This window comes from Balaenoptera ricei, chromosome 1 (genome assembly GCF_028023285.1).
Source record: "Balaenoptera ricei isolate mBalRic1 chromosome 1, mBalRic1.hap2, whole genome shotgun sequence".
NCBI classification, from domain to species: domain Eukaryota; kingdom Metazoa; phylum Chordata; class Mammalia; order Artiodactyla; family Balaenopteridae; genus Balaenoptera; species Balaenoptera ricei.
In genome coordinates this window covers 83,242,882-83,255,688 of record NC_082639.1, presented here as the reverse complement: position 1 = coordinate 83,255,688, position 12,807 = coordinate 83,242,882, and the positions used below count along the sequence as shown (strand labels likewise).

At 39.6% G+C, this 12,807-nt stretch overlaps 1 protein-coding gene across 4 annotated transcripts in view; it reads right to left on the bottom strand.

Annotated features, from left to right (window-relative positions):
• ABCD3 (ATP binding cassette subfamily D member 3) overlaps nt 1-9,044 on the bottom strand; it is an 89,215-nt gene extending 80,171 nt beyond the window's left edge. The window contains exon 1 of one of the 4 annotated variants that reach the window (XM_059926596.1): nt 8,804-9,044. In XM_059926596.1, the coding sequence (XP_059782579.1) occupies nt 8,804-8,913 (110 nt within the window). In that variant the 5' untranslated portion in view covers nt 8,914-9,044. The remainder of the gene's footprint in view (nt 1-8,803) is intronic. The other 3 variants (XM_059926592.1, XM_059926602.1, XM_059926609.1) reach the window with 3 other exon arrangements.
• Nucleotides 9,045-12,807: the final 3,763 nt, after the last annotated feature.

Sequence of the window (12,807 nt, the reverse complement as noted above, 5' to 3'; positions counted from 1 at the left end):
GAAGAAAGAATGACAGTAACACTGAATATGGAGTCAGAAGATTGATGTAAATTACCATGAAGCATTTTTATAAGCAAATTAAAAACATGCATAGTAAAAAGGAAATGAAACAATACGCCAATACCATATTAATCAAAGCTAAGATGCGTCGGCTGTAAATTGCATCCTAATTTCAGAGAAGCTGAAATGTAAAAAAGTCCTACTCACTAAAGTAGGATAAATTTATAGGACCATACTTCTTCCTTCTGAGGAGACACTCTGTGTCTTGTTGCTTACTTCATAGGTTTATGAAAGTGTAAATGTTTTAAATAGCGACATTCAGTGACCTATAGACACAGTATGCTGATTAAATAACCAAATTATGATTTACCTAGAGAAGCTGCCTAATTCCACATAGTACATTTATTTTTAATGCCAACAGATAACTATTGGCACTAAATTAATGCCAATAGATAACTTCTTAAGCAGAGAGTAAATCATACAACCCATGTTTATGTCTATTATTATGGTACCATTATAGTGGTATGTGAGATTGTTATGTCTATTCACAGATATCAAATTAGCTGAATGCTTTGATGAGCTTTATTTTCAATTTTATACTTTATTAATTTAATTGCAATCATTCAGGACTGCTAATTAGCCAAACAACAAATGCATGTTTTTTTTAAAGAAACACCTTTACCACACTCAATAGTTTTATCTAACAAGGCTTCAAACTATCTTAATATGCATAATAGTTCCCAATGGAGAGCACAACCATCAGTTATCCAGACCATTTTATCCTAATGCCTATGGAAGGCTATATTCTTAAAAGAGATGCCTAAAACAAAAGTTATTTCCTCATGAAAAGAATGTTATGATAAAAGCCATATTCTTAAGCAAGGACCTTATGTCTAATTTTTTGTAGAAATGACTACAAATGTCATTTATAAACAACTCTAACATTCTGTAAAAAAAATCACTCCAAAAAAAAATAACAATAGGGAAATACAGTACCCATTTTGCATAAAATTTAATCTGCCATATATAACTCTAAAGAAAATTATAAAGAGCGCCTATCTTTCTTCTTCATAACTCCCGTTTAGGGAATTCCCTGGGAGTCCAATGGTTAGGACTCCATGCTTCCACTATAGTGGGCATGGGCTCAATCCCTGGTCAGGGAACTAAGATCCTGCAAGCTGCGTGGTGAGGCCAATAAAATAATAATAATAATAATTCCAGGTTATATTTTATTGCAACAGATTAGAAGGTGGTGATATTCATCATCCATGACCGAAAAAGGAAGACCATTCCCCACTGACTCCACAGCAGAAACATCACAGAGGAGGAAGGATTCTGACTGGCCCAGTACGGATCAAATGCCTAGCCCTACCGTCAGAGTGCCAAATATCACCAGAAGGAAAGGTGTGAAAAGGTACCAGGTAAGTTAAAGATGAGAACCAATACAACCTCCAAAAGGTATCATTTAAAAGAAAGGTTATAGTGATATAAATACATTGTTCTATACTTACTCCTGTCCGGTAACTTATTGACAAAATATACAGAAAGAATACCAATTAAATGTGCAGGATCTATTGTATAGCACAGGGAACTCTATTCAATGTCTGAGGTGACCTAAATGGGAAGGAAATCCAAAAAAGAGGGGATATATGTATATGTATAGCTGATTCGCTTTGCTATACAGTAGAAACTAACACAACATTGTAAAGCAACTATACTCCAATAAAAATTTTTTTTTTAAATGTGCATGATGAAAAAAAATTTAGGAGAAAGTGATGTGCCCAAACAAAGATAAGTTGTAAATACCCACACCCAGGTTTAAAAAAAAAAAATCAAACAGCAAGCGAAGAAGGGGAAAGAAAGGGAAAACAACTGTGTAAGCTAAAACATGAGTGAAGAATACTGACTGTCACAAAAATGAATGTAACCTCACCTACTGTAACAAAAGTTTTGGATTTACAAAGCAGGTAACAGCCCACTCCACTCTGTCAGTCAGACCACACTTAGAATAATGAATTCAGTTTCAGACCTCCCTTTAAGGGGTGGAGAAATAGAGTATCATATTCAGGAAGCAACAACTGAAAAAACACAGAGGACTGAAACCATGTCACATAAAAGTAACTTAAATACTTCCCAACTCTGAATGAGTCTATCAATTCTAAAGGTTTCTTTAGGGAGATTTTCGTAGGCATATTTCAGGAAATTTTTATGAAGGCTCAATAGTTACTGAGAACCTAACAATGGGATGTTTTGCTGTCCTTTGGCAAGCACAGGGAAAGCTAAAGCTATCTTCTATTTACTGAGCTTTGTTCCAGCTACTGAGTTAGGACATTTTCTCATTTAATCCTCACAACTACTGATTAAGTAAATACTATTATCCCTGTTCTACAGATGAGAAAACTGAGGCTTAAAGAGATTGAGTAAATTGATCAAGATCACAGATCTAGCAGACAGCTGAATAAAAACCTGAACCCATATCTAACACCAAAGACCATGTTTGATACTATGCTGAGTGCCTCCATGATAAAGACAGGTTTCTGCATATAAAAATATGCATTCTTGGAAATTAAAATAATCCTGAGACATTATTTTATACCTCTAAAGTAGTTCCCCCTCCAAAAAAATTCAAACATCCCTTAATGATGATTAGAGAATTAAATTAGCACTCATTCATAGTATTCTATGACACAATTATTAAAAAGTAATATGTGGAATTTGTGTAGCTCCAGAATGTTTATACTTTCCTTTTCCACAAACACTAAAGAAAGCTTATAACCTTCCTTCATTAATCCTAATTCTGGCAATTTATTCCAAGGAAATAATTCAGCAGAGACAGAAATGTTCACTCACAAACACATATAGTATTATCTGTAAAAATTACAGAAGCAATCTAGATACCAAATATTTAAGGGTAAAATAAATTATGATATAGTCACACAAAGGAGTATTTATGTATTTCTTGTAAAATATAGTAATGAGGTTCATGTAGAAACACAGGAATGATGTCTATGCTTTAAATGAAAATAGAAAACCGTGTATATAACTGTGTAAAAATATATGCATATAAATAATAAAAGGTAATAAAAATAAAACAATATGTGTGTTATGGTGATGACATTATGCATGATTTTTTAATAGATCTTTATTGGAGTATAACTGCTTCACAATACTGTGTTAGTTGTCTGTTGTACACCAAAGTACATGATTTTTAATTTCTTAAAATTGTCTTTAATGTTTCCACTCTGTTGTTAACTGTCAAAAGCAGGTTATAAAATAATGATACTATTTTTATAAATTTCTAAGACTTGCTTTACCCATGCATATAGAAGGGGCCCAGCTCCTATAGAGCTCATAATATACTTCAGGAGACAACATTTACATTTGTAGCAAAAAAAAAATTGTTATTTAAAACAAACAGTAACCACAGCTCTAAGAAAAATGGGAGGGAAAACAGTGAGGATGTATGGGGAAAGAGAATTCCAGGCAGGGGAATAGCAACTGCAAAAGCCCTAAAACGGAATGCCTGCCCAATGATGCTAATGTGCCCAAAGCTGAGAAGTTTAATTATAATAATTAAACAGTCAGTACCTAGTTACCCTCAGCATACCACAGACAGCTGCACAGTTCTGAGAACCTGACCTGCATCAGTTGGTTTCTGTATAGAGCTGCTTTTCCTGGCAAATCCTTTAAGGCCTTCTTTACCTATAGCTGCTTAAGCATCTCCTTTTTATTCTGAGGATCCATATGATGAACCCTACAACATCCACTCATGGTTCATCCTAAGGGTCTCATGCAACTCCAGCCCCTCACCTGACACACGCCTGTACTTTGCAGAACGTTCAGTGAGCCTGTGAAACTGAGAAAAGTGAAGCCAGCCCCTTCTAAAGCTTGATTTGAAAGGAGCAGATCTCAAGAAGGAAAGCTGAATTCAGGTATGCAGGAAAGCTGTAGGGAGGTTAGTGGGGAGACAGTACAGGGAGTAGAAGCTAGAGATATGAAAACATCCAAGGGGTACAGAAAAGACCCAGCAACAGGCCACAGGGCTGAGGCTCAGGGGAAAATAGCCAACAAATTTACAACAGTGGGAATGTACAAGAAACTTATAAATAAAAGAACTACTCCATTTTAAGATGTTCCCTATGTTGCAATATAATCCCTGCCACTACTCCCAAATTTTCAGTAAAGCTCTACTACAAATACCTGCTTTGTGACTGATGCTTTGGAGGAATCAAGGCAGATACCAAAATGACAGGCTCAAGAGACAACATACAAGTGGGATCTAAAATAGAGCAGAAGCATAGAAGTAAGGCATGACTAAGAGAAACACAAGCTCCCTGAAACTCTCCAAAAATATTTGGTTATTCCTACCATCTATAGATTGGGGCTTTGAAAAAGGACAAAGGACCACCCCATAAGCTGGTGGCCATGGCTACACGCTGATGGCTAACAACTAGATCATACCCAGTCAAACAATTAATAGATGAAAAAAGAAAAGTACCTAAATACATGGTTCATAAGATTAAAAAGGGGTTGTTTAAAATTACTTCATGGAAAAGGTGACCTTGACGTAACCCTTAAAGGGTAAGAGTTGAAGAACAGAGGATACAGGAAGAGATATTCCAGGTATGGCTAATATCATGAATAAGGCTCCAAAGCCAGGAATGAGTGTGGCCTGTTCAGAAAACAGTGCAGAAACTGGCCTATTTGGAACAGAGAGTAGTCACTGGCAGGCAATGGAATAAAAGATTAGCCAGGTAAGGTGAGACCAGATAAAGGAAGGTTCTGAAATCCAGGAAGAGAAATCTGAACTTTGACAAGCATTCATGGGAAGAGAAAGAAAACTGCTTTGTTCTGTTTTTGTTCTTTGTTTGGTTTTTTTAAGATCATAAAATAGTTTGGCAATGTAGACTGGTCTCTTCCCTGCCTTCTAAAACTGGCCCACTGATTTCCTACCCTTCCCTACCCCCAGTTCCTGTTATATAATCTCAGGTACACAACTATCACTTCTCTGAAGATAATGCCTTTACTCATGTTTGTACTAGTACCCCATCTCCAACTGCCTGTCAGACAATTACCCTTAAAAATTCTTCAACTATCCTACATCATTTGTCCACCCTATAAATACTTACTGAATGTCCATCCTATGACATGTGCAAACTAGGAATTTAAAGATGACTCAGTCCATGCCCTCCAGAAACTCACAGTCTGATGCAGGTAGAAGCCAAGAAAATAAACTACCATACAGAGTGGTAACTAGAGTAGGGGAATGCTTAGAGCAGCCTGAGAGCAGAGGACAACAACATCAGATTGGAGATCAGGAAAAGACAGGAAAGTGCTAACCGAACTGAGTCTTGAAGGTAAATAAACATCAAAGGGTGGGAAGAAGTGGTGGGGATGACAGTGATTACAATAAGACTGCAACAGCTGGGCAGAGCCTGTCCTACTCAGAGTGTGTTAATTCCATATGGCTGGCTGAGTAGAAGCAGCAAAGGACCAGATCATGAACATCATTCACTCATGCTAAGAATTTTGTATTTTAGAACAGCTGAAAGATTGTAATGAAGAAATGACATGATTATATTTGTGTTTGGACTTAAAGAGTACCACCAAGCTTCTTCCTCCCATAAAATGCAACAAAAGTCTGATAAGGGCTGCTACTGACATTCAATTTATCTCCAGTTATTCATTCCTACCCTCTTTCTAGGCTTAGCTCACATCCTTCATAAAACCTTCCCTAACTCTTCCCAAACACATTAATCTCTTCTTTCTCAGAATTTTTAAGGCATGACTGTCTGTACACTGCATTGTCATCATCTCACATTTTTAACTAATTCACACTTAAAGATGTCATATATTTTTTTAATGTATGTGTAACACACACACGCACACACACACACCTCTCCATCCCATAGCACCTAGTAATACAACATTCTGAAACAGATACTTCCTTTGAACTGAAATACATGGTCTCCTTTATCCATGAGTAAAAAGATTCCACTATTCCCCATATAAATAATAAACAAAATAAGATGTACGATTAAGCAAAACTAGGGTGAAAAAGGTTAGTATGGTGGTCACGTAGAATGAATAAAGAGAACTTTCTGGGGAGATGAAAATGTTCTAATTTATGAAAGGGATGTGTTATACTATTGTATCCATTTATTTTAAAAATGTACAAGATGTGTACAGTTCAATATATATAAATTTTACCTAAAGATCTGTAAAAATAAGGGGTGGGGAGCAAGGAGCTATAAGAAACAAGAATGGTAGAATGTTAATGGTACTTCTTGTGTGAAGTGTATAGGAGGTCCATCATATTATTCTGCTTACTTTGAATATGTGTGAAATTTTCCATAATAAAAAGTATATTTCACCCAGTCAAATCATATATAACTAAAAAATTACTCAGAACATTAAATTACTCATTCTCCCAATGTCTGGAATAAAATGACACTGTAACTTTTAAAGTGATTTTATTATCTTTATTAACTATCTGGTTCTAAGTAATATCTTCTAAGGAATACCTTCTAAGACAAATCTACTGTCAATAGCATAGACAAATAAAGGTCAAGCAGTCACAGGTTCCTTAATTAGGCACTAGATAGCAAAATTAATTAGCCCTGTTACCAAAGCTACCCGAAAAGCCAGTAAAATATAAAGTTAGAATTTTCTGATCTTCAAGCTATGAGGCCAAAGATAGCAACTGAAAGATATCCAAATGATTCTGGAAGTATATTATCTACAAAGATAGATTTGACACCATTCTTAATGGTTTTATAGTAATTCAACCATTTTACCTCAGTAATTTAAACATCATGCTTATCTGCTCATAATTTGCATTCTCCTCCCACAAACTAATGTGTAAAATAAAGATTTTCCTTACTATTTCCAGTGTAAAAGATTAACAACAATCTTTTGTTCAGTAAATTAACTGTTGCATAATTTAATCCCCCAAAAAGTTTACAAAGTTTCTCAAAAACAGGTTTGTAAAGCGTTTTATATAATAATGAATAAACACTTAAATTATTTAATAAAACTGATTACATTATACTGTCTTGCTATTATTGCTACTATTTCCCATTAGATTATGTTTAAAATTTCCCTCACTCAATAATCATGGCCTTATTAATCAGTAACTACTTTAGCTGTGACTGGAAGGGACTTGAAGAGAGCTTCTGGGTTGCTGATAGTATTTTTATCTGGGTGCAGATGAGGGTGATGATTACATGGGTGAGTGCTATTTGTGAAAACTCTTCAAGCTCTACACTTATGTGTATTTTTCTACAAGTATGTAATACTCCAATAAAACAAAGTTTTTAATTAAAAAAATCATAAAAGCAAGCCAGAGCTGTTAGGGCTGTCCTCAAATCCCCCTCTCCCATACTAAAACACCTGTTCTATGCACTAAAACACTTCTCTGCAAAAGTGTAATTCCAAGTTATTTTATAGCACTCAGCATTTTCTATTGGTATATTCCCAGATAACAAATAACTTCCATTTGCAACTGGGAGATCAGAAAGCAGATCTAACAGAAAATTTTGTTTATATTTTCCAGAATAAATCATTTTAAAAGCAAACTGAAGAGAAGAAAAGTGAATAGGTACTGTACTGTCCTGACAAAGAAGCAAATCATTTTCAACTTTGTTAAGCAGATTTAGGAAGGAAAAGAAAGACCACTGCTTCAGACTAATAAGATAAAGAAGCCAGGGGAAGGTTAGTAAGAACTTCAAGGGAAGGAAGGCCACTTGTCAGTGTTTTAGTCCAAAATCTACTACTAATAAGATACATTAGGCAAATCAAAACAGAAGGCAACAGTATCTGCCCAAAGAAATGAAGTAAAATGGATGAAAGCACGATGCTAAGATTTAATACGAAATATCCAATAGTAGCAAGAATGCTTTAGCCTTTTCTCATTCATCTGAAGGAAAGTGACTCCCAGCAAATAAAAAATTATGTCTTGTAACGCCACAACAGTAACTCAATTCTCTCTCTTCCTTCTCTAATCTTATAATCTCCCAAAGTTAAATTTAAACATTAAAATTCTCGAGGGAGAAGCAGCGGAATATAATCAAAAGGGATCTGGACCCTTATCTAGAACACACATTCACCTTCCACCTGCGAGTCAGGGAAACGAACCTTGCCCTCCAAATACCTCGGAACCGATTCAGCTTTTCCGATGAAATGCTAGGGCGTTCACTGACCAACTCGAAGGGGACACCACTTTAGAAAGCAACTTTGCCAACTGGACCCAGGACAGTTCACACGAACCATCCTCGCGACTTTCAACACCAACTACTAAGGAATCGTGCCAAACCTCACTCATCCAATGACTTAGACAACAGCCTCCAGTCTGGTGAGTCCAATCCCCATCCTCAAATCACACATACACGTCCACAAAGCAAATCCACGGTCTGTCAGGAGATGAGATGGCAAAACAAGAATACACCCAGAAAGCTGATGCAAAAAGGAGGTGGTGGTGTTGATACAAAAAAAAGGGAGGACATCAGGGGCGACGGCCTCGGGGCAGAGGCATGGGTTTGCTAGCCGGCACAGGAAAAAGATTCGCACACCCGGGGGCAGAGTGAGCAGCCGGACAGGCCGGCGGAGCGCAGGGAGCACGGGGGACGCCCGCGCCGCGGGGACACCGGACATCCTGACATTGGAGCCTGGCAGCGGCCGCAGCCGGCCCCCTCTCCGCTTGACCCCGCGGGGCAAAGGGACTCGTCCGCCGGGCGAAGAAGAAGAGAGCGCGGGGAGTTCACGTTCGGGCCCAGGAAGGCGGCGCGGCCACGGGCCTTCTTACCCGTGCAGGCCGAGGGCGCGGCGCCGCTTGTGGAGGAGGCAAAGCAGCAGGAACGCCATCCCCGCCAGCGAGGAGTTTCGCACGGTCAGGTACTTGCTGAAGGCCGCCATGGCACAGCCTGTGCTAGCGAGACGAGGACAGGCACGGGGACGCGGCGACGACTACCGTAGTGCAGGAAGCGCGGGGGAGACTGGGAGGAGAGGAGCGCGCCGGGGGCGGGCGGTGCCGGCAGCGCAGGACCGCCCCCTGGCGCGCGCCGCCGCACCGGCCGCGCGCCGGAGCCCACCACGGACTTTGGCTCGTGGGGAGCGCGCGCGGACGTCACGGAGGCCGGAAAGGTCCCGGGACGCGCTCTGCGCACGCGTGGACCCTCGCAGGGTCTCCGGGAACGCGGGCTTAGAGACAGTCCTGGGCCTCCCTCTGCTGCTCCTGGCTACTGCTGGGTCACCGTGTCGCCCCTGCCTCACCCCTACCCACCACCTCCGCGCGCACACACGCGCAGGCTTTCACAACAACTGGAAAAGCAGGCCTGGCCTGCGCCGGGGGCTTGGTGGGACCTGCCACTCCACCTCCAGGATGGGCCGTTACCACCCTCTTAAAGGAGCCAGGAAGAAGGGGAACGGCCCCGTCACAGAGCATTTACACAAAACTGAGGGCACAGTAATCCTTTAGATGAAAACAGCTGTCGGGAACTCTCCGAGGTGTACGGAAATGTGGAAAGAATGACTACAAATCAAAAACCTTTTGCCAAGCCAGTGTTTTCTAAACCATAGATTATAATCTCTAGGGGATTGTGATATCGGTTTGATAGATGGAAACCACCACTTTTTTTTTTTAATGAAATCTAGAAGAATAGAACACAATAGAACAATCTCAGTGCATTACATGTAAAGGAGTTGTTTTGAGAAAGTTTTATACCAGTCTTTTGTATCTATGTGTCCCGAGGAGTGATACAAAATGTATTTCTTAATGTGGATCTGATCAAACAAAAAGTTTGAGAAACACTGTTCTTTGCAGAGGGACATTCAGACATAACAAGAGTGCATTGTATTAATGCTGGCCTTACTCTCAGAATCAGAAGGGCATTACAGATTACAGCATTCTTCTGTCAGGCCCTATGATACAGAATTGCTTATCCTTAGCATTTAGACTCGGGTATGTACAGTGACTAGCGAGTCCCTGTCTTTAGTTGAGGAAACGAGAAAAAAGTATGTCAGAAAATAAGTACATAAAACCTTGCATAATACACATATTAAAGTAGCCCACAAAACAGTGGTTTCCTAGGTGTTTTCTCAATATAAATTGGTAGTTGCCTAGTAAAGATTACAAGAGTCACTCAGGAAGACAAGAGGGAAAGTTACTAATTCACTAATAAATTGCATAGTACTGTGAAAGCGTTAGGGACCTTGGGAGAAAGTGACTGTGCCATCTTGGAGTTTGTAGCACTGAAGGAAGGGCATGCAAGGTTAGTCCAAAACATGTCTAAATAAATAGATTATATTTCAAAGAAAAGATATATTTAGGAAGTAGACCATAGTTCAGAGGAGAGATAAGAATGACTCATTGGGCAAGATATTCTAAAAGATACCCTTGTTCAAGGAGCATGAGTGAGTCTTAAAAAATAAAATTAGTTAATAATGAGCTCAAATAATTTTAGTTGTTCATAAAGCCCATCATATAAAGACCACCAGGGACAAACCTGTAACCCAACAAAGTTAGGTTTATTAACTTGCTGCAGCAAAGGAAACCACACAGCAGAGGAAACAGAGGAATTGTGGGTATGTCTCCAAAAAAGGGAAGAAATGGGGATCATTATGGTATCAGGGGAAGGGAAGAGTTTAGGTAGACTCTAAATGAAACAGTACTTAATAGGCTCAGAGCAAATCAGATCTGTATGTAAAGGGGTTAATATCAGACCTGGGTTGAGAAGCAGACTAGTGGTTCTATTTTCTTGAAAGATAAATTTAAGATTAATGTAGAGTATTGTGTCCAAACCCCCGCACTGAAAATTGAAGCCAATTCTCTAAATCAAAGTGACCTGGAGGATATACAACCCCCAGGCAAGAAAGGAATGTTCTGTTCTCACTAATATGAGTTCCAAACAATGAAGTTTCTGTCAACCTAGGATTTTAGAGACGGTTCCTTAGCACTGTGTCCTTTGATAATTAACCAAAGCAATTTTTCGGATTTATACTTTATAATACTAAATGATTTTTTTAAGTGTGAATTAATTGGGAGATCTTCAGGAGCTCTGATTTTTAAAGAATTTGAACTATTGGGAATAGGGAGGAGAGGGGCATATGGAGCTAGGGAATCTAGAAAGCCTCTTGAAGAGATGTTGTGACAGCCAGCCTCCAACACTGTCCCAGATGATCCTTGCTTCCTGGTATTTATGCCTTTGTGTAATCTCCCTCATGCTAGGACTGGTCTGTGTAACCGAAAGAGTATGGCAAAAGTGATGGTATGTCACTTCTGAAACCAGATCATAAAAGGCAATGTGGTTCCCGCCTTGGTCTCTCAGATTGCTGCTGCTGGGGAAGCCAGCTGCCGCAGAGAACAAATAGCCCTAGGGAAGAACTGAGGACTCCTACCAAGAGCCAGCACCAGGTTCCCAGCCTTGGATGCAGATCTGCCATCCCCAGTCAAGCCTCAGATGACTGCAGCCTCATGAGCCATCCCAAGCCAGAACACTCAACCAAGACGCTCCTAAATTCCTGACTCACACAAACTGTAGGAGATAACAAATGCTGGTCGTTGCTTCAAACTACTAAATTTTGGAGTAATATGTTATGCAGCTGATGTGATTTGGGCCAGGCCTTGAAAAATGGATGGAAGAAAAGGGCTTTAGGAGAAGATATAATAGGAGCAAAGCTACAGAGACAAGAAGGTACAAAGCAGATTCAGGAAGATGATTAACTCTGGTGTGGTTCAAGAAGGGGTGTGAAATGAGAGAAAAGGATGAAATGTTTAATGGAAGATCTAAAACACTAAGTTAACCAGGTGGGATTTTATTCTGCATGTAAGAGGGAGTATTGCAGGTTTGGGGGAAGGATAGTGACCTCAGCTATCATTTAAGGAAGACCATGCTTGTGGCAGTGTGTAGGACAGATTGAAGGAGCGAAACATCAAGTAGAGAAGCCAGTTTGAACACTCTTGAAATAATCTAGGTAAAATGTTGTGGGCATCTGAGAGAGTGCAGCACAGAGCAAACAAGAAGGAAAGGACTTTGTTGATTCAAGTTGGGTGGGGATGGGTGAGATCATTACTTAGTAGGAAGAAAATTTTTTATTAACTCTGAAATTTCCTGGTTGAGTGCCTGAGAGGATAATAATATTTACCAGAGAGCAGGGGCACAGAATGGCACATGCTTGTCAGGAAAGATATTGAGATGCAGATGAATAAATTCCTCACTGGTTCCTCATCACCAAGATAAACCCCAAGATCCTTAGCATCTTACAGAAAGGCAGTTATGATATAAGCTCTGCCTACCTCTCTGAATTCCTAACTTGGCACTCTTCCACTCCAACAGGTATATTCTACCCCTGCCCCAGGACACACTTCTATTCCCCTCTGTGGTTTTCCCTCGAGTATGCTATTCTTTCTACCTGAAATACCAATCCCGTTCTACCCTAACATCCTTTAAGATGAAGCTTTGATGGTCTCTGACCCCAAACTGTTTTCTGACCACTTCCCCCCACTGCCACCCCGACTCCCTGCAAAGTTAATCACTCCCCCCTTTGTACTACTTATGTTCATATGTAATTCTATTAATGTATAGTAGGGTGTCCGGGAGGCAGATCTTAAAACTTTTTTAAAGAGAAACAGCCAGTCATTTCTCTGACAAGGTAAACACCTCTAGTCACAAGGAACAGTTCATCTTTGCTTAGAAAAGAAACACTTGAGAAGCCCTTCTTACTGACACATTTATAGGAGAGTGTGGTACCCATTGGATTGGGGAAAGTATGTAACAGGACATCTGGACGAGACCATTCCTCCAAATAACC